The sequence below is a fragment of the Equus caballus genome, chromosome 15 (assembly GCF_041296265.1).
Source record: "Equus caballus isolate H_3958 breed thoroughbred chromosome 15, TB-T2T, whole genome shotgun sequence".
In the NCBI taxonomy this organism is placed as follows: Eukaryota; Metazoa; Chordata; class Mammalia; order Perissodactyla; family Equidae; genus Equus; species Equus caballus.
This window is the reverse complement of record NC_091698.1, coordinates 79,855,848-79,878,752: the sequence shown is the minus strand read 5'-3', so window position 1 is coordinate 79,878,752 and position 22,905 is coordinate 79,855,848. Positions and strand designations below refer to the sequence as shown.

At 40.2% G+C, this 22,905-nt stretch overlaps 1 protein-coding gene across 25 annotated transcripts in view; it reads left to right on the top strand.

Moving 5' to 3' along the window:
• The window catches only part of BIRC6 (baculoviral IAP repeat containing 6), a 222,506-nt gene extending 214,589 nt beyond the window's left edge, over positions 1 to 7,917 (top strand). For all 25 annotated transcript variants that reach the window (XR_011426501.1, XM_023619262.2, XM_023619268.2 and 22 more), the window contains 2 exons: positions 3,333 to 3,467; positions 6,773 to 7,917. Coding sequence is in view for 24 of the 25 variants with exons in the window: in XM_023619262.2 (XP_023475030.2) it covers positions 3,333 to 3,467; positions 6,773 to 6,952 (315 nt within the window). In the remaining variant the exon portion in view is untranslated. The remainder of the gene's footprint in view (positions 1 to 3,332; positions 3,468 to 6,772) is intronic.
• Positions 7,918 to 22,905: the final 14,988 nt, after the last annotated feature.

Sequence of the window (22,905 nt, the reverse complement as noted above, 5' to 3'; positions counted from 1 at the left end):
TGTTTTATGTGTAGCATCATACCTGAAGCCTCATCTTCATCAAATAGCATCAGTGAGGGTTAAGTTCACACACACCGCTTCGGTGGCCCAGGGTTTTGCCAGTTTGGATCCTGGGCACGGACATGGCACCTCTCGTCAAGCCATGCTGAGGCAGTGTCCCACATGCCACAACTAGAAGGACCCACAACTAAAAATACACAACTATGTACCGGGGGGCTTTGGGGAGAAAAAGGAAAAATAAAATCTTTAAAAAAAAAAATAGTAGCAGGGAATATACTCTGAAGGAATAGAAAAAGAACATTTCTTCTTTTATTTTTGTTATTACTAAATGAACTTACATTTTGAATGACGAAGTTGGGTATTTTACTTTTTCAAAGGCTTTCATTTTTACCTTGAAAGGCTGTGGGAAATCACTTTTCCTAATATTACAGAGAAATACAAACATGCATTTCTTTGTGCTCTTAAGCATAATATTCTGTCTCTTTTCAAGCTTGAGTTACTTACATTAACTAATTCATTTTGCAACCATATCAAGTGTCAACTGTTATTAGGCACTGAACTAAGGTACTCAGAACTCAACATCATAAATTAATTTTTTCAGTCCCCCTAAGATTCAAATAATGAATCCAGATATATGAACTACTTGTCGAGTTCGCTAGCATGTGTGACAGTCATTTCAGACTTCACACTGTGTGAGACTGCATATGAACTACTTGTCGAGTCCGCTAGCATGTGTGACAGTCATTTCAGACTTCACACTGTGTGAGACTGCATATGAACTACTTGTCGAGTCCGCTAGCATGTGTGACAGTCATTTCAGACTTCACACTGTGTGAGACTGCAGTCTTGATTCTTCCCCCCCCCAGTAAGAGCACCATCATCTAAGCCAAAACCCTTAATCATCTGTGACTTTGTTGTTTTTTTCTCACATACCACATTCAGTCTATTGACGAATCCTGTTGGCTCTACCCTTCAAAGCATAGTCAAAATTTGGTGGTAAAAAACATCTTTGCCATGGCCACTCTGTTTCAGTGCACCATTACCTCTTGCTTGGGCTGTTGAAGTAGGTTTCTATGTGATTTCCCTGCTTCCACTTTTGTCCCTCTGCAATGATTCTCCACACATAATCAGATCATCTTACTCCAGGGACTGCCCATTATATGAAGAAGAAAACCCAAAGTCCCTACCATGGCCTACAAATCCCTACATTGTCTGGCCCCTGTCTACCCATCCTTCACCATCTCTAAGAGTTTAAAAGCTTTTGATGCCAAATGTTAGGATGTGGAGCAGTTGGAACTCTGATAAACTTCTGATGGGAATATAAATAATAGAGTCTCTTTGAAAGACTCTGTCAGGATCTGACAAGCTGTGACTAGCAATTCCACTCCCTGGTATATGCTCAATAGAAATTGTGTACGTATTGGTTATAGAGAATGTTGATTGCAGTATTCATAATTGCTGTAAATTGAAAACAGCTCAATTGTCCATCGATAGAATGAATGGACAAATTCTGGAATATTCATAAAATGGAATACAGCAATGTAAATCAATGAACTGCTGTACACATTAACACGGCATGTAAAAGGACATTCCATATGATTCCATTTATGAAAAGTTCAAAAATGAGTGAAACTAGCTTATGCTTAAAGAAGTCAGGATAGTGTATACCTTTGAGTGAAGATTAATGGTGAGAGGTTGCACAAGGCAGGCTTCTGGCCTGCTTGGTGTAATGTTCTGTTTCTTATCTGAGTAAAGATTACATTGGTTTGTTCACTGTGGGAGAATGAGTTCAATTGTGCACATATGATTTGTGCACTTTTCTGTATATGTCAAACTTCAATTTTTAAATGTATTGAAAAAATTTATAGGTATATATACTCAGTTGATGTATCATTTGTTGGTTCATGCATAAAACTTTTTTCTGGAAGAAGAGTAAAACAGTGCAAGGAACTCAGAGTGAGAGGATTTTTTTTTTTTTTTGAGATTGGCACCTGAGCTAACATCTCTTGCCTATCTTTTTCTTTTTCTTCCTTCTTCTTCATCTCCCCAAAGCCCCCCAGTACATACTTGTGTATTCTAGTTGTTCCTTCTGGTTGTGCTATGTGGGACACTATCTCAGCTCTTGACAAGTGGTGCCATGTCCGCGCCCAGGATCCAAACTGGCGAAATCCTGGGACCCAAAGCGGAACGCGGGAATGTAACCACTTGGCCACGGGGCCGGCCCCGGGGATGAATTTTACAAAAAGCATATAAGTATAATTTGAAACAATAAACCTTCTCATCCTTTGAGAACCTAGTTTATGTTGAAGGAGGCACCCCTTGTCCATGAATACTTTCCTAATTTTCTTAATCAGATGTGATTCACTCATCTTTGAATTTCCTGGGATGTTTTGGTTTTGGTTTTTAAGTATCTTTTTCTGGTGCGCCCACTTCTGTGGTTATCAAAGTTCTTCTTGTCAGGCTGTCTTTCACTTTTGTATCCCTACAGTCATCAAACGCACAAACTCTTAAATGTAATAGGATCTTATTGGTGTTTTACATCCATTCCCAGGTTTTCCTACTGATTTTTCCCTTGTAGGTATTATTGCCTTTTCTTTAGGGGTGGTAAGCTCATTGGACAATATAGTAGCTCACCCAGAATACAGACTAATATTTCCAAATTGATTTAATAATATTTCCAAATTGATCTATTTTCTAACTTAAATTTGTTAGCCATAGACTTGTACTGCTTACACAGGGAGAAATTTTACTCAGTTTTTCAAGGATAGAATTTTTTAATCCCAAATGTAAGTCATAATTATTACAAGAAAATTTAACTTCATAAAATAAAATCCTATCCTTAACCAGAGATAAAATTAAGAAAGTAATAATAGTGCCTTTTTTAGGGCTACATTCTGATTTCTGTGCAAATGCCTTTCACATTTGGAATATCTTTACTTATCTAGGTGTTGTTTGAGTTCTTTTTCGAAGATACAAATTTTGACAAGTTTCCTATTTTCAATGCTTTTCTAACTCTTCTCTCCTGGTTATTTTTATTTCTATTCATTGTCTGAATATGTTGTATTATATACGTCTTATTCTCTCTGAGTAGGATTAACTATTTGCGTATCTTATTGGGATTGGGCATTATTTTCTGCTACAGGAGTGGGCATTTCAACACGTCATAAGCCTGATTCTTCCCTGTTAATAATGTAGAGTTCGCTAAACTGAGTTTTATCAAGAGAAAAACATTGCAGTGTCTTTTAAATCTCATTTTTTGGTAATGCCACAAACTTTGTCTTTTAAATTCTGACCTGAACACATTTTGTTCCCTTGCTTGTTTTATTCTTAAGGTTATACACAAACATTTTTACTTGAAAAGAGTTGAGATCATGGCCCAGTGTGAGGAGTGGATTGCAGACATCCAGCAGTACAGCAGTGATAAGCGGGTCGGCAGAACTATGTCTCACCATGCAGCAGCTCTCAAGGTGAGTAGGCCTTCCTAACGTGAGTTCTCTTGGTGGCTTTGAAAGAAGAGTTGTATATTCATTAAGAGAACCATGGCAACTAGATGGTAAAGGGTGGGAGGGATCAAAGAAACATAAAATTTAAGTTCAGAGGCCTAAATTGCTATCCAACAGTCTGTAGAAAAGGTACATTCGTTTCACAATGAATTGACAGTTCCTCAAATTAAAAACAGGGACAGAGACTGAGGCAAGAGAGTTTTTTTTAGAGTTATTTGGAGATGATGATAACAAAGTGTGCTCCATGCGTGACTTTTTTATTCCTTTAGCTTTTCCCTAGGCTTCTTACCTTCCAGAATTTTGTTACTGGGAGTAGTGAGGGAGATGGCGGGTGTAGAGCCTCCAGCAGCTGATGGGTAGAAGCATCTGTGACACACTTGTTTGGGGGAGATGAGCAGTTGTTTTCAACGTGGGTGTTCATAAGGTGGAAATGTCTCACAGGATGGTTTTGGAGATTTTTCCCCCTATATGGGAATCCTTTCTTCAAGAGCCACCCTTTTTTCTCCTGCTTAATCATATCTACTTTTACTCACCTTTGTTCCTCTTATCTTCCACCAGTTATCTCCCCTCTTCCTATCTTCAGTTTTTTCCATCTCTGCTGGCTCCTTTCCTTCTAACTTTAAAACTATCTTCACTTAAAATGATTAGATGATGATAATAAGGATTTATTAGTTTTTTAGGTAGGATTTTAAAAAATAGCCATATCTTTTCAGGTTACATGTAGAAATATTTACAAACAAAAAACTATATGATGTCTAGGATTTGCTTCAAAATAAAATGGGAAAAAGCAAGTGGTGGGGATAGAGATGAAACAAGACCGACTGAGTTGATAATTGTTGAAGCTAGGTGATGGATATACATGGGAGTTTATTTTATATTCTGCCCACTTTTGTATATGTTCGAAATTTCCCGTTTTAAAAACTTACAAAAAGTTATTTTTCTCTTTAATACTTGCATCCCCCAAGCTAGTTTTATTTTGCCCTTATTATTAGAAAACTCTTCCTTTTCTTTTACTATCAAAGTAGAGCAATTGACACTTCTGCCTCCATTTTTTAAACCACCCTCTCACTAATTAGCCTTTTTGCAGTTTGACTTTCTACCAAATTACCCGCTTTCCAGTTCTCAAAGCCACTGACCCTGGCTCACCTCTCTGTTCACTCAGCTCTCTCCCCTCCACCCTTTGCAATTGCTTCCTTTTCACCTAGCTCACTTTCATGCAATTTTCAGCGTAAATTTCACTTCACGGAAGCCTGCCTTCACTTTTAAATTAGATGATTTTACTATGAGCTTTTATAACTCCCCATGCCTACCTATGAAAACACTCATAACAGTGGCCTAATGTTTGTCTTTTCTACTGTACTTTTCATCTGTAGACTGTCCTGGGCTCCTCCTCTTCTCACGCTAATTCTTGAGGTGTATTTTTTCTTTTGCCTTCTGAGTGATTGTATACCTGAAGGTTTATGTTTTGACTCTCAGGGCTATTTTTGTTCTCTCTCTTTCTCTTTCTTTCTCATTGTATCTATGCCCTAGACTTTGGCCATTTACTCTTTAAAAGTGACTTTTCAAACTATTATCTGCTCTTTGCTTCCCAAAATTATATTACTGGCATTTTTATTTGGATGTGCTATCATCACTTCATTAAAGGTCTAAAATTAGAGCCTATCTTCCTTCCAGTCAGGTTTTCTAACTTTCTGTATTTCCTAATTTTAAACTATTTTTCTTTGTCGTAAAATCTTCAGATAAGATTTAACTCCTCCTTGATCTGGTATAGCTGGTTAGGACATCAGCGCTGCCTTCATAAGGGGATTCCCGTCCCCCACCATCATTCCCATTCAGTTCCAACAGCTTAGTCTTAGTTTGACCAGCTTCTTTGCACTTGGTTCTGCCCCTTCCAGTTCTTTCTACAGTGCGTAACCAGATTGACCCTCCCGAAACGCGTTTAGATTTGTCTTTTCCTTTCATAAAACCTCAGGAGCTAAAGTCCAGCTTCTTTGGCTTTATCTCAGTCATGTCTTGCTTATGTCTCAAATTCTTTTGCTCTGTTGTTTCTGTGTCACCTTGACCTGGAAATCTTTCTCTCTGAAACAGTCCAAATTTATGTCATTTTAACTATACCTTTGCTCCTGAGTACTTTTTGAGAAAAGTATGCAGCTGTTCAGCTTGATTCCACAATAAAGGCATAGTATTCCCACCTCAGCTGGACCCTTAGAATCATTAGATTTTTCTTTATCTCTCCCTACTTGGTGTTTTCTCCTCTAGTCCACAGTGGAAGGGAAATTGGGGCTAGAGGAATTTTGAGTTACCAGCATATAAACATACTTTGAAACCTTACAAATGGCTGCGACTGTGTAGTTGTTTTATCTTGTTTATATGTCTTATACCTCTAGCCAAAATTTAGACTCTGTAAGGGCAGAGATTGTACCTTCCTTATACTACTTATTGCTTTTACATTGTCAGTGTTGAACACAGTGCCACATCTACAAAAATTGTGCTGTAAACGTTGGCTAGTTAATTTTCAGTCAGCTGTGACACAACTAATTTTCAAAGCCCTTGGTAGAGAGATTTGAGGCCATTTCTCTCCCACGAGGAAATTATAACCCAAACTTGTTTGTAGACAACCAGTGACTCTCTAGTAATGTCTCTACTCCCTTCCCTAAATGGCAGTATGGGGTAATACAAAGTTATGTAATCTCTCTAAATCTTCTTTTTCATTTGCTTAAATTGAAAAGAATTCTGATGGTAAAATTAGTTCTGAGGTTTGTTCTGGGCAATAAGTGAGACAATCAGTGTGAAACATTTTGCAGACATTCTACATTGGGCCTAGTACCTGATAAATACTTGTTTTCATTCACTAAAATAGCAGTGGGTTTATTTTAATTTATGGATTGTCTTTCTCTCAAAAATATGCAGCCAGAGGCAGCATGTATTCCAAGTCAAGTGGTTACTCTCTTTAAAAGAGTGTGTGTAACAAATGGCTGGTGTCCTGTGAGTCATCAGTAATGCTGTTTCTCTAGGGGTTGGGAGTGTGGGTAGGATCTGTGGGCATGCCACTCAGGGCTTTTCAGCAGCATCATTATTTTGGGGTTAGAGATTTTTGCCAATTTTATTCACTGCCTGTTACAGTAGCTAGCACCTAAGGAAGGTGCTCAATAAATATGTGTAGGCCTAATGCTTTGGATTTTATTTTAAACTCAGTTCCTTCCTCAAATGATGATGTGTTAAAATCCTGGGGTTTGCGATTCTGACATCATTCATTTTACCCTGTGTAGCGTCACACTGCTCAGCTCCGGGAAGAGCTACTAAAACTTCCCTGTCCTGACGGCTTGGACCCTGACGCGGAAGATGCCTCGGAGATGTGCAGTGCCACAGCAGGAGCTGAGGAGACTCTGATGCACGATCAGGTCAAACCCAGCAGCAGTAAAGAACTTGCCAGTGACTTCAAATTATGAGCTGCGTTGACCTGGACTTCATAGACACAAAGGCTTTGAAGCACAAGCCAAATATGTCAATATTTGTATGTAAGAAACTAATTATGTAATAGGTAATGAAACTGAAACTATACTATGCCCTTAAGGAGATCCAGTTTAATTCAAGGTGATCTTTTATTTACCTGTACAAGAGTGTAACTTTTTTGTGCTTTTATTTTTCAATTGTGAGAACCACTGATTGGTATGTTCAACAAATTTGTGTATACAAAGAAATGGATAAATCACTGATATATAAGGGAAACTACCTTAGGAAAGAATGTTTACTGAATGTTTATTTTATTTTTTTTTTTACTGTAGAGTGAGGGGTTGTTAACAAAGAATATATATTGGTCATTCTTACAACTACTATTTAAAGTCAGCAACTTTTCACTGAATTTGATAGATTTTATGTTTGGCCATATCTTCATGCTCATATTTGATTTCTGAAGACCTCCTACATACACTTCAATAAAAGTTAAATGGACATACTCCCTCTTTTTTGATTTACTGGTACATTTTTTAAATGATAAATCTGCCATAAAATGCATTATAGCTGGAGACTTGCACTTGTATGGATGAATTTATTACATTCAACGTATTTAATTTTATGCCTTCTAATTCTAAGATGCAGAAAAAATAAATGAACATGATTTTATTCTATGCCAACATTTGGGCCTGTGATTGTATCCGTTATTTGAATTTAAGTATATGAAAAGGAATGGTCAATTTGAAAAGTCCTCTAAACTGATTTTTTCCTAAAGGGCTCCTTTTTTCCTGGACTATCTGGTTTTATTACTAAAGTCACATGTATGTATTAAACATTGAGGCTCTGTAGAGCAGAGAGGATGTACCTCTCTGGTGCTGTTCCAGTACATTCTGTACCTGCCATATAGGCTCATTTTCATGCAAATTCTTCCTAGAGCCAAATAAATAAAAACTTAGGTGTATTAGTATGTCTTCTTTCTAAAACGGTTTGATATGGTGTGAAGTGCTGTTTCTACAAAGAATTGGACACTTTCAGGACTTAAGCGTGGGACAGGAAAGGATATTTTTCCAATACCAGTTATCACAAAGGAAAAGCTAATGTGGTTCTTGACAGTATTTACGTAAAATGAAGTGGCATGTGGGAACCCTGAATCTTGAGCTGACTCAAAGGAGAAGCTGTGTTCTGAACCGAGAGTTGCTGTCTGAAGAAGAGGGGAAACTACAAGGTACAGAGCTCCTTAAACGTGGAAAGGAGGGACAAACAGTATGTGATCCAGAAATTAAAGACTGTTCCAAAACACATTGTGTTAGGTCTGCTGGGGGGGTGAGCTACACCAAGAATGACAGAATAGAGTCAGTTTCTCAGAAAGCAGAGTCAATTCAGTGTCATCCACAGACATGCTAGCTAAAATCTGAGTATAGAATTATCAGCAGTAAGTCAAGGGACAGTCATTAACCCTCTAGCCTTTTTGTTTGTTTCTTGGTCCGTGAGGGTCCCATCAGGAATGGATGGATGTTAAAAGCTGCTATCCATTGTATTGTTTGCTTCCAGTTTTGGATTTTATTTTTAATCATTAAAATAAGGTTGGGCCGTTTTCCCTGCTCCACACCGTTAGTCCTCAGAAAACTTTACAAAAGGAAAGTAATGATACCAGTACTATAAGGTCCAATTCGTGTTTTTAAAAAACCAAGGCCTACAAGTCTAAACTTGAGACCAGTTACATTAAAATGGTTCCATCTGGCATCCAGACTTATGCCAGCAAACATTTGAGCACTCACGTTGTTCTAGGTACAGGTTCCTGCACTTGAGGGTTGAATGATAGAAATTAAAACATGTCAATGCAATATGGTAAGTCCTCTGATAGAGTTATTAAAGGGCACTATTAGGAGCACAGAGGAGGGACACTTAGCTCAGGCAAAATGGGCACTGAGGTGACGTATGGTCAGGAAAGGCTTTCAAAAGGAGGATATCCTGAGTCTTAAAGGATGAGAATAAAGAAGTTAGCCAAGCAGAAACAAATTATTCCAGACACAAGAGAGCAAAAGGAGAGCTCAAGTTAACGGCACGATGTTAGATACTGGATTTTAAGAGGCAAAGTGGGAATAGTCACATGGGATGTAGGCTGTGGTGTTGGAAAGAGTGGAGGGGTTGGGTCCTGGAAGGCCGTGTTTGCCCTGTTAAGGAGCTTTGGCATCCTGTAGTTGATGGAGAGCTCTCAAGTAGCTTTACTTAGGGGAGCAACCTGGTCAAATTTGGTTCAGGAAGATCATTCTGCCAACTGTTCAAGGCAAAGAGATCAGTTAAGAGCCCACTCTAGAGTCCAGGTGGTAGGTCATAAACTAGGACAATCAAAGGGGTGGAGAGGAAGAGACAATTGACAACTTGGGGAAATGTATATTTTTTGGCATAAGAATAACTTCGGCATTATTTACAGGCTAAGGAACCAGTCGGGGAAGGGTGAGTATGAGGCCTTGCAGAAGGATGGAGCAAAGGCCAGCAGACAGGATGTCCTAGATCCAAGAGCACATGCAGAGAATATGAAGAAATTGGGAAACCAGTAAAACCAATTGATCTATTCATTAAACTATTAACTATGAAGTTATCTTAAAAGTACAAAAATAAATAGCTTAAATACCATTCTAGCATTAAGACTAGTATCTCCAAAGTCAGACAAATAAATAAAATACCATAAACATTTTTTTCTTTGATGTCCTATAAGTTGGTTTATGTAAGATAAGATGGGTGGGATGAGACGTTCTAGCTAGTGTGTCTTAAACTGTAGGGAAGAGCCAAGGTTTTTGGTTACCCCTCCTTTACACTAGAGACCAAAGCTTTATACACACAATAAAAATATGACAGCATTATCACGTTGCTTGCTCTCACTTTTGGTACTTAGCCCGTTGCTGAGTGGTGGCAGTCTTCAGACCGTGACTTTAGCAGCACTGTGCTAAACTCAATTAAGTGAGGTTGGTCCCCAGCCAGGCATTACTAACTGGCCATTTATTCCTTACAGTAAAGCTAATTATTTAGTGGAGAAATTTCTACAGTTGCGTTTTTCACTATGCAATATACTTTTTTCCACAACTGAAAGTTAATACTCTGGTATGTCCTTATATGGGTGCTGGAATAGTACCAATTTACTGAAACAAGCTTCAGATCTTGGAAAGTAATGAGACTGGTTAGACCAAAAGTTTCCAAGATGGGAACAGACATGCCCACTGGCTCAACCTTGACGTAGGAACAGACTCACTTGCAGACCTTGGGGGAGCTAGATAGACTCAGAGTTGGAGCAGGTAGCCAGTATGAGAGAGGACTGGAACAAGGAGCCAGGACCAAGCTACTGCTCTGATGCTTTAGTCTTGGGCAAGGTGGTCAGAACAGGGCAGGCCTCAGGCTCGTTTAGTTCCAGTCATACTGAGGGGTTTTTAAATTATGATAGTGATACTGAGCAAGGGCTTGATCCGCTCGCCCCAAGGTAAAAGGCCAAGCAGGTGATGTTAGAGAAAGAACTTTAATAAGCAATGAGCTAACATAGCGGAAGATGGTGCACTGTCGTCCTAAATAACCCGTCTTAAAGGGAACTGATTTGGAAATGACTTAGATAAGGCAAACGGGGTTGGGGAGGGGGCTCAGGAGTGTTAGGTGACGGATGACCACAGAATGTTGGGTGCCTCTCCATAGCGGATCTCGCATTGGAATCTAAGAAAATCTTAGTTCCTTCCTTATCTGGGACAGAAGGAACAGTTTGGGCAGAGGACATAAGTTTTCTGCTAACAAGTTATTCTTTCTACCAGTTACAGATTAGCTTGCCTACACGCAGATCTAAGCGGTTTTCCAAAGCACACTGAGAGTAGGACGAGGTGGGGCGCATGTGGCCTTGGAGGCTCAAATTCTAAGACTCCTCTGCACATGGGCGACTGTCTCATGTTTCTTATGAGGTGTGAAGCTTAGAATCCAACATTTTAGCTTCTTAATGCCTTTGCGTGATGCTCAGTCGGGCAGAGGGCTGTCAGCAAGTTACGCTCCTATCAGGGTCCTCCTGCTGTTCTTCAAGGCAAGTTTAGAAACTTGGGTTACTTTGTTTCCTACGTTAACCTCGTTAACCTGGTCTTGGGTACAGGCATAGTTTCATCCTAATCCAGGGAAACTTTAATTCCTTCATCCTCGGTTTCAATAGTTACACTGTAATGTATGGCTTGCCATGGAAAATTGGGAAAATACTGAAGAATATGAAATGTGAAATTAAACACTTAATTTTCTGGTATATTTCCTCCTATTTTCTATATTTTTCTGTATAATTGATTTATTGTATATACAGTTTTATCAACTTTTTAACAATGTATTATGCACTTTTTAAATCCTTAAATGAAAATTAATGGCTGCATAATAGGGATGTACTTAACCAATCCCTTACTCTTGGGTGTTTAGGTTGTTTCTGTTTTTCTAATTATAAATAATGCTGTAATGAACGTGGTCTGTATCTTTGATTATTTGCTTATGATAAATCCTAGAAGTAGAATTTCTAGGTCAAAGGTTTTGATATATATTGACTAATTGCTCTCGAGAGAGGTTGTATTGATTCACACTTCCAGTATCAATGTTTCCATGCCCTGGTCAGTGTTAGGGATTATAATTTTTTAATCTGGCATATTTACCTATCATCAAACATGCTTTACTTTAATCTACATTTCTTCACATTATTTATGTTTATTAGTTATTTGAATTTCTACTTTGTCAATGATCACTTTATACCATTCCATTATCTTAGGTTTTAATATGTATGAGCTACTCATATAGCAGAATATTAATTTTCATCATACTTGTATGTATTTTTCCCAGGTGGCCTTTTAATTTTTGTTTCATTTTTCTTATGTTTTAAATTATCATGAAGTCATCTATTGATCTTTTCCTTTGTGATTTTAATTACTTTCTAATTCTTTTAAAGACCGTCACAATGCAAAAACAAAAACAAAGAAAACGTTTCTTTTCTAACTGGGATTGATTTTGGTATTGGTGTCAGCCTATCTGGAGGTGAGTTAAAACAGGCTTAAACCGCCCTCTGCCTCTCCTCCCCTCCATTCTCCATCCCCCTGGAGCCCAGCTTGGTGGTAAGAATACAGAGGCCACATGCTCAAGATGGAAGGTGCAAACCAAGTTGAAAGGAATCCTCTTTTTCTCTTCAAAAGCTTCCCAATTTCTACCAGCTATCCATCCTTCTTTCCTTCAGCTTCTAGTCTCCTGATGCTTCAAGCTAAAGGAGCTGACCTGAGCCCTGTGAACCTATCCGTTTCCTGGATGGAAGAGGCATCCTCTGTTCTTTCTTTAGTCCCTGGATGTGATCCTATGGGTTCCCCCAAAAGACTGGTTTTGTTTGCTTCCTTCATATGTGTCCCTCCTCAGGTTGCACCAGTTATGTTTTCCTATGCAGAAAGAGATTGCACTAGGCCACCATTTTGATTATATTTTCAGTTTTATTCACTTTACATTTCTCCAGGGAGGGAATGCCCATCCAACCATGTCAGCTGTAGACTGCCCTGGGCTGCTGGAAGGCACACAATCTCAGGATAAGTGCCTCTGCCTACTGTGGTCCCTGGGAGACTGATCCTCCCCACCTCTGACAGTCTCCTTTCCAAAGGCTAGGCCACAAGGGTAGACATGGATTTCTTCATCCTCCCCTTCCCCTCCATCCCTGCCCCCCCCCCCCCCCGCCCCCCGCCCCGACTTTTGTGTCCTGCTGTCGCTTTTTCCCTAGCCTTTACAGGTTTTGTTCTTGGGTTTATCCCTTGCTCTTTTTACTTTGCTATCTGCAAAATTGGCAAACCCAGCTGCAAAGCACCTCCCATCTTCTTGGAGCCATTTTCATGATTTAGAGAGACTAACTAGAGCTCTAGTTTTAGCTTGTTTGTGCCTGTTTTCTGAGAGCTGCTGTCCTTGTTATCTCCCCTCTAGCCATATAAGGTTTTTTTGACTAGTTGTCTCCTGTAATTGCTCTGAGGCAAGGAGGCTAAGCATTGGCTACTGAATTAAGGGGTGGGCTTTATCAGACAAAGGTTCTTTGATAGGTACCATGTTATTGAAATAATGGTCCAAAAGCATAGACTATCATATTTGTACAAAAAGAAAGATTTACAATAATCTAGGAATACTCAATCTGGACTCTTACATGCTCTGCTCCTATTAATCTTCCTGTGGCTGTCCTAAATTGCCTATAGAGATTCTCTGATATAGCTTTTTTTTTTTTTTTTTTTGGTGAGGAAGATTCACTCTAAGCTAACATCTGTTGCCAGTCTTCCTCTTTTTTTGCTTGAGGAAGATTAGCCCTGAGCTAACATCTGTGCCAGTTTTCCTCTATTTTGTATGTGGGTTGCTGCCACAGCATGGCTTGATGAGTAGTATAGGTCCACACCTGGGATCTGAACCCATGAATCCAGGCTGCCAAAGTGGAGTGCAGCAGACAATTACTACGCCATGGGGCTGGCCCCCAATTATTTTTTTTATCATTTCTTGAATTATACATAGTCTAGGTAACCTAATGTCTAGATCATCTATCATCTGATCATGTGTAGGAGCTGTAGTATATTTTGTCTGGAAGCAGTACCTAAAATTAAACTGTAGGTGTTGTGTCCCATAGAAAAAAGAAGTATTCTAATAATGATCACAAAATATCAGTTATCGGTTAGGAGATAGGCTCATTAGAGATTTTTACTACTTCGATGGTTCTATTAAGCCAGTGAATAAAGTTCATTTTCCTTCAAGCTCTTTACAACTTACTTTATATCCTCAGATTTGTCTTTTATTTATTTATTTTTCATTCTCTGGTGCAAGCAGGTATTTTAACTTAAAGACAAACTTTCTTATTTATTAAGAAAAATGAACTTAATTTCCTTTTTGCTTTTCAGTCAACTTTTACAATTTTAACTGCAGGATCTGATGTTGTATAGTAGTGGAACTGAGGTAGATAAAATGACGCTAAATCAGCGAGAATTACTGCCCGACATTACGGGTAGTTCTACTTAAGGGTTTAGAGAAAGAACAGAGTATTGTTGCGTGCTAATGTCCCTTTTGGATTGGCATTGGAGGGATTTTGGATATGTAGTTGTCCTTTTGTTTTTTAGGCAACGTGGGTCATTATTTCTCTGACTGGGCCTTCTGCTTGTAGTCGATACCATTATCCTTCTATGTTGGCTCCCAAGTCTTAAGAAAGGCCCATTTTGTTATATAGAGAGACAAATTACATGGGTTTCTCACTTGTTTACTGCCTAAGACTATCAAGCAAGTAAGGTGTGGCACAAATATTTATCAAATGACATACCTCCCAAACAAAAGGTCTAATGATCTCATAAAATATATAGGTCTGTTTGCCAAATGATGCACCTCCATACCAAAAGGTCTTTTAAAAAAAGGACTAAGCCTAATGACGTTATACAAAAGCCTACTTCATTACAAATCCTAGGAAGAAAGAAAAAATTCAGTAAGGGGAGCTCCATCAAACTAGTTAGATCTCATATTGTTGAGACTAACTCACTGGGTGGCAGATCTGAAGGACAAATGAAGTTTAGGCTCAAAGGGCCAGTGTTGGTCTGAGGGTTCCCGAGAATCCTGACTAGGATGGTCTTTAAAATGATCTTGGTGGAACCTCTAGATTTGTCCAAAGATGATGAAACCACTACTGAGTACCTGAAATAGAAAGACTGAATTTATTGCTTACTGTAGTGTGTTAATTCACTAGGGTTGCCATAACAAAGTACCACAGATTGTGAGGCTTAAATAAAAATTTATTTTCTTACAACTATGGAGGCTAAAAATCTGAGCTCAATGTGTCGGCAGGGTTGGTTTTTTCTGAGGCCTCTCTCCTTGGCTTGTGGATGGCTGTCTTCTTCCTGTGTCTTCACGTGGTCTTCCCTTTGTATGTGTCTGTGTCCTAACCTCCTCTTCTTATAAGGACACCAGTCACGTTGGATTAGGACCCACCCTAATGACCTTATTTTACCTTAATTACCTCTTTAAAGACCCTATACCCAAATACAGTATCATTTTGAGGGGTCCTAATTGGGGGGTTAGCACTTCAACATATGAATTTGGAGGGAGGGAGGGTACACAATTCAGCCCACAGCGCACAGTAAGAGAAAGTGATGCTGGTCAGGCATCTAGGTGACACTCTTGTTGGTTGGTTGGCACTCAGAGGTGTGTTTGAGTGAGTCCATCTGCACAGGCTGGCTTTGAGAAGCAAGAGGCTGACACTGATTGGATGGCTTGCAAAAATATATTCAGTGAGGCGGGTTCTCACTGATTGAACAGGTTTAAAGCTTACAGAATAGCGAGTCTTTTCCTAAGTTTGTGGGAATATTATTCTCAATATAAAAAGTGGCTTTCAGTTAGTCACAGTTTTTGTCTAAAGTGATCTAACATCTCTCAGCTCTAGACATGGGAATTTGTGGTACTTTCTGGCTGATACACATGTTTACACTCTGAATCCAAGTCGATGATATTCTGTTGGGTTTCACAGGAAAGAACGCAGGTTTGAGCCATCCTGGCTCCTCAGATCAATAGTTGCCTGGCCTCAGACAAGACACGTGGCTTCTCTAAGATTCAGTTTCTTCATCTGTAATTGGAAATAATAATAACTATCTCACTGTGTTGTTATGAATATCAACAACATAACTTAAGTGAAATGCCTAGTGCAGTATCTGGTACGTTCCAGTCATGGTTCTCATCTCTGCTTATTAGACTCACCTGGATAACGGAGAATAGGAATCGCCCCACCACCCAGAGATCCTGATTTAGTCAGGGTTCATTCCAGGTGGGTGATGACAAAACTCCAAAGGTGGTTCTAAGGGACATCCAGGTTTGAGAACCAGTATTAATTACTCCGAAAAGTGGTAATTCTCTTTCAATCCACCCTCTTCTATCTCTATTAATTTTTACCCTGAACTTGATCCCCTTTCCAAATGTCAGCAGTTTTTCTCCTGTATCCCAGAGAGGGAAGAGCCCTCCCCATGCCGTATGTGCACAGTCTGTGGCAGGATGTCTCTGGCTCTGATATGACTTTCAAGTGGCCATCCTCTTAATGGATGAATGCATGAGTCACATTGATCACTTGGATGAGAGAAGTGTCCTCAGACCCCAAACTGGAATTGAGGAGACAGGGAGACTGGCAGAGAGAATTCCCTTTCTTGTTCTGAACTGTAAAGTGATCAAGTCACGTGGAAGTCTGCCCATAACATTTACAGGGTAAGAGGCAAGATACCAACGGAGATGCACATGCCATATGTCCAAACATTTAGGTTATTAATTAAACTGGCAAAGTATTATGTGAAATATATCCTATCATCCTACTTTGACAAATGTATCTTCATAACCCAAAAAAAGTGTTAAGCTGTGCTTTATGTATAAGTGCTAGCCATCAAAATAATTAATTAAAAAATTAAATTATGTTGAAGTATTCTGTTGATGGGCCAGTAATGTCTGGATAAGTAATAAAGACATACATAATTAACATATTATTAAATATTTATTCCATAACAATTGATCTTGTCTTTATCTCTACAAAATCAATAATGTTTTAATACTCACTGTATTAGTTCCTAGGGCTGCTGTAAAAAATTACCACAAACTCAATGGCCTAAAACAACAGAAATTTACTCTCTCACAGTTCTGGAGACCAAACGTCTCCACCGTGAAATCACAGTGTTGGCAGGGCTACTGTCCCTCTGAAGGCTCTAGGAGAGAATGCATTTCTTGCCTCTCCCAGCCTCTGGTGGCTGCCGGCATTCCTTGATTTGTGGATGCATCACTCGAACCTCTGCCTCCATCTCCACACATCTTTCTCCTGTGTGTCTGTGTATAATGTCCCTCTGCCTGTTTCTTTTTTCTTTTTTAAAGATTGGCACCTGAGCTAACAACTGTTGCCGATCTTCTTCCTTTTTTTTTCTCTGCGTTTTCTCTCCAAATCCCCCCAGTACATAGTTGTATATTTTAGTTGTGGGTCCTTCTAGTTGTGGCATGTGGGACACCACCTCAGCATGGCCTAATGAGCGGTGCCATGTCCGCATTCGGGATCCGAACCAGCAAATCCCCGGGCCACCAAAGAGGAGTGCGTGAACTTAACCACTTGGCCACAGGGCCGGCCCGTTTTTATTTTCCTCTTTCTTCTACAACACTAGTCACGGCACTTTGGACACACCCGGATCATCCAGGATTATCTCATTTAAAAATCGTTAGCCACAACTGTGAACATCTTTTTTCCCATTAATGGAACAGGGATTAGGACCTGACATCTTTGAGGCCACTAGTCAGCTCACTACAATAATCAAAAGTGTCCTAGGGCCAGCCCTGTGGCCTAGTGGTTAAGTTCAGCACACTCTACTTCAGCAGTGCAGATTTGGTTTCCGGGTGCTGACCTACACCGCTTGTTAGTGGCCCTGCTGTGGCTGCAGCCACAAACAAAAATAGAGGAAAATTGGCACAGATGTTAGCTCAGGGTGAATCTTCCTCAGCAAAAAAAAAAAAAAAAAAAAAAGTTTCCTGGTTCTATGAACACTGCTGAACTAAAGGATTAAAAAAATACATGTAATTTTATTCAAAGTATATAAAGTTTGAATGTACTTTCATTGAAAATGTAAATTTAAGTAAATGTTGACAAAGTTTCATGTTTTCCATTTTTTCTTCTAAAACATTTAAAATTATTTATTAAACTTAAAAGGGAAAATATAAAGTAGAATCAGTACTGGTTAAAGAAAGTTAAAAAATTTAAAATTGTTTTTAAATTTAGTTCCATCTTATATTTTAAAGAAACAAAACTCTATAGTTCTAGTGTTTAATGTCATCTAATTGCTAATGTAAAGAATTGGTAACGTGTCAAACATATTTCATCTCATTGAATGTTACATCTGAGTTGTTTCAAATTGGTAAATGTCTCCTGACCACTGTCCATATCTGTCACAAATAAAATTCTATTTCATGAGTACCTCCAAAACCAAAAGTAGAACGCAAGGAGTTGCAAGAAAATGGACATCATTTTCTTCATTACTGAGTGCATTCTTACTGAGAAATGACACTAATTATGCAAGAATCTGTCGCATCCATGCTGAGAGGGAGATCTGACAAATTGTCCTTTTTTTTTTTTTTTTTTTGAGGAAGATTAGCCCTGAGCTAACTACTGCCAATCCTCCTCTTTTTGCTGAGGAAGACTGGCCCTGAGCTAACATCCATGCCCATCTTCCTCTACTTTATACGTGGGACGCCTACCACAGCATGACTTGCCAAGTGGTGCCATGTCTGCACCTGGGATCTGAACCGGCGAACCCCAGGCCGCTGAGAAGCAGAACGTGTGAACTTAACCGCTGCGCCACCGGGCTGGCCCCTGTCTTTTTTCTTACCTGGGAGCTTCTGCAACTCAAATCCTCCCTCCTCCTGTACGTTTCATTCGTCAGTGCCTGTCTCCCACATTACGTGCAGCACAACCCACACACCTTTACAGCATTTGGACCCAGGAGCCTTTTGTTTGAAGGACATAGATAAAATGCAGAGATGCCTTTTCTCTGGAGCCTGAACAGTGTAAATCAAGAGAGTAGCTGTTCAAGGTCACCCTGTGTCCTTAGATCTTGAGTGACAGGAACCCCCACATATTCTTCGATTTATTTTGTGTGTTTGTGATATACGGGGGGCCCTTTAAAGCACAGCGCCCAGGACAGAAGCCTCCTTGTGTGATTCTAAGCAGCCAGAAGACAGTTCCAGAGTCAAGGGAGAGAGAGCGTTCTCTAAATAAGGCTGGTTGGATCAAGCCCAGAACGCGTGAGCTTGAGTGGCATTGTTCCTATAGCTACGCTTATGTCTCCATGCTGCATCTAATGAAGTCTCATTGAAAGCCTTATCCTTTTTCAGCCGAATTGAGACTTACCAGAGGGAAAGGTCTTGTTTGCTTTGTGAGGGCAACAGCACACCCTTTAGGGGAAGCATGCTAGCAGTTAGAATTGTCAAATTTTCTTTTTTTTTAAAGATTTTATTTTTCCTTTTTTTCCCAAAGCCCCCCGGTACATAGTTGTGGGTCCTTCTAGTTGTGGCGTGTGGGATGCTGCCTCAGCATGGCCTGATGAGCCATGCCATGTCCGCGCTCAGGATCCAAACCAGCGAAACCCTGGGCCGCCGAAGCAGAGCGCGCAAACTTAACCACTTGGCCACGGGGCTGGCCCCAGAATCGTCAAATTTTAAGATCCCCAAAGACAAGGTAAAGGGGGACATCACTGGGCTGCCTGGCTTTGGCCCTGACTCACGAGGGCGGTTTCTGAATGAAATCTTACAGGATCTGGTTGCTTGTCATTAGGGAGTGTGGCTGTCTTGTTCTGTCTCCAGCCTGACTTACCTTCTACCAACATTTCCACCTCAACCAAATGCATCCTTTCTTTCCTCTGCTTCTTCACTCCTTGGTTTGAGGGATCTCCTGCATCTGCATTGATCCTGGCTCCAGAGATATTTCCAGCATGTTCCCTAGGGAGGTTATTTTACTTAGTTACCTATTTGCCCTGTCCTACATCCACTCATGTACTTCTCCTCCATCTTTGTTCGCCAGAGGTACAGCATGGAGCTTTGGGGGTCAGGCTAGGTTCAAATCCTAGCGTAACCTTGGGAAAGGTACTTATCTCTGCTCCCTCATTTGAAAAACTAGCTTAATATTTCCCTCAAAAAGTTATTGTAAGAGTTAAATGAGACATCTATTTAACTGTGCTTAGCACTATAGCTGGTTTATCTTATGCCTTCCATCCATGTGAACTTGTTTCCTTTCTCCTCTCTTATTTGTGTCAAAAGCTCCTGGCCCATCAAAACATTTCATCTTCTCCATACTCATGCTTCTACTAAAATGTGTACAGTAACTTTTGGTCTACAGTGAAAAATAAACACAATTATAACACTTCTAGTTGGGAGTACTGTATGATAGGGAAATTCTGCATTATGCCTCCGTAAGGGGGAAAATAGGAGGAAGGTGCATGGCCAGAAATGTAAATTCAACAAGGGTTAAGGAGGTCAGGAGTCTGTATAAAATAATGGCCCCAGGCACCAGCCCAGTGGCTTAGTGGTTAGGTTCATGCCCTCCACTTCAGTGGCCCAGGGTTCGCAGGTTTGGATCCTGGGCACAGACCTACACACTGCTCATCAAGCCATGCTATGGTGGTGTCCCCCATACAAAACAGAGGAAGACTGACACAGATGTTAGCTCAGGGCTAACCTCCCTCACCAAAAATTAAATAAATAAATACATAAAAAGAAAAGATAAAAAAAGAATAGCAATGGCCCCAAGGGAATTTCTGAAGGGGTGAAGGGCTAGCTAACTCTCTGAGGGTTAGTGGTGGTTGTGGAGCTATTGTTCTGAGGGACACAGTGTTTTGCGAAGTGTTTCGCACAGTGGGATGCGAAGAAAGAACTGTATGTAAGCAGAAAGCTTTCGAAGAATATTAGTCTTGGGAGATCAGTTTTTAAGCCTTATACAACAGACAATTTTTTAAAAACAGTGTTATTGAGGTATAATTGACATAGGATAAATTGCACATCTTTTTACCATACAATTTGATAAATTTTTCCATATATATATATTCCCACAAAACCATGAGCACAATCAGGATAGAGAACATAGCCATCACTCCCCAACGTGTCCTTGTTCCTCTCGAGAGTCCCTCTCTGCTTCCGCTCCATCTTCCCCATCCCCAGGCAACCACTGATCCGCTTTGTGTCATTATAGATTAGTTTGCATTTTCTAGATTTATATAAATGGCATCATATTGTATATTCTCTTGTTTTCTGGCTTATTTCACTCAGCATAATTATTTTGATATTTGTGTACGTTATGTATATATATAGTTCATTATTTTTTTACAGCTGAACAGTATTCCAATGTACAAATATATCACAATTTGTTTATTCATTTGTGGATGGATATTTGCATTGTTTCCAGTTTTGGGCTATGACTAAAAATACTGCTACAAACATTTTTAAAATTATTACTATTAAACATGAGATTCGTTAAAGAATGTGAAAAGGGATTGAAGGGTCATGAAATGCTAGTTACCATCCCGACTTCTCCATGCTTGAGCTAGTGAGAAGAGCCTGCCTCCCCTTTCCTACCTAAAAAGACATCAGATAGAATTAAAGTACATAAATGTATCCAACCTGAAGCTGCTTGGAGAGAAGTGTCATTTACAATATAGTTTAAGGTTCTGGGTAAACATGGCATATTAAGTATATGCATCTAGGGGGCCGGCCCGTGGCAGAGTGCTTAAGTTCGAGCCTGCCACTTTGGCGGCCCAGGGTTTCGCCAGTTTGGATCCTGGGCGCGGTCATGGCACCGCTCATCAGGCCATGCTGAGGTGGCATCCCACATGCCACAACTAGAAGGACCCACAACTAAAAATACACAACTATGTACCAGGGGGCTTTGGGGTGAAAAAGGAAAAATAAAATCTTTAAAAAATTTTTTAAAAAAATGCATCTAATTTCTCTCCTCCTTCAGAAACCTGTTAAAACTATGGTAAAGAAAAAAATTAAGACATAACTCACAATGAAAGAGATGAGAGTTGGTAACACTGTTGGGAAGCTAGATAAGTGACCTAGCTGACCCGAGAAAGCCCAATCCTAAAAATGGAATGGGAAAAGCTAAGGTAGACTTTTATCTACACTGAATGATCCCTGAAGCACTAGAGGCCTGTGGGACCGGAGCTCTGGGGTGGGAAGAGGAGGCGCTAAAATGAGGAGGACTCCTGCAAAGCTGAGTCAGTCAGCTGGAATCACTGCGCGCTGCTCCCCCGCCCGGTCCGCAGCGGTGTGTAGAGCTGTAGACGGTCGGATATACAGACTGGGTCTTGAATGCTGAGACTCCTGGCTTTCTCTTTTTTTTTTTAAATTTTTAAATTTTTTTTAAGATTTTATTTTTTTCTTTTTTCTCCCAAAGCCCCCCAGTACACAGTTGTGTATCTTTTAGTTGTGGGTCCTTCTACTTGTGGCATGTGGGACGCCGCCTCAGTGTGGCCTCATGAGCGGTGCCATGTCCGCGCCCAGGATTTGAACCGGTGAAACCCTGGGCTGCTGAAGTGGAGGGCGCAAACTTAACCACTTGGCCACGGGGCCAGCCCAAGACTCCTGGCTTTCTCCTTCCACTTGGCTCTGGAACTCTGGCAGCCAGGCCCTAACCATACAGGTAGGAGTTTCAAAGAGTCTGTCTGAAAAATCCGACCAGCCCAAGAAAAAGACATAGACAGTGACATCTGAATTCCCAACAGACCGCCCAGCCAAAGCACTCCACACTGATTCTAAAGCATATCTCACCCACCGGCTCCGTTTCCATTTAGTATTTTTTTTCAACTGAGACCATATATTTTTTTCTTTGTTTCTTCCTTTTTTTATGAGGAAGATTGGCCCCTGAGTTAACATCTCTTGCCAATCTTCCTCTTTTTGCTTGAGGAAGATTGTCCCTGAGCTAACATCTGTGCCAATCTTCCTCTATTTTGTATGTGGACCCACCTCAGCATGGCTTAATGAATGGTGCATAGGTCTGCCCCCTGGATCCGAACTCACAAACCCTGCTGCCGAAGCTGAGTGGGTGAACTTAACCACTATGCCACTGGGCCAGAACTGAGACCATATTTTTTCAGCCCATTTTATTACTGGAGTCCATTTAGCCTGAAGGGAGACAGACTTAATTACAATCACTGTCTAGCATAACACATTATTTAAAACAAACCAACCTTGAACTATAGTGAAAGCTGCAAGTTCACAGTGTGGGTCAATGGGGTTCCACACACAAGTGAGGAACTTGGTGTAGTGGTCAGTGGTCAGTGGTCAGTGTGTTTCTACAACTGCTGATCTTTTTAACAATTGTCAAATAGTTTTGACAGTGTTGGATCTTGTGCTTGGAAAACCATGCGGACACACTGATCAAATACCATTCCCTGCACAAATAGCT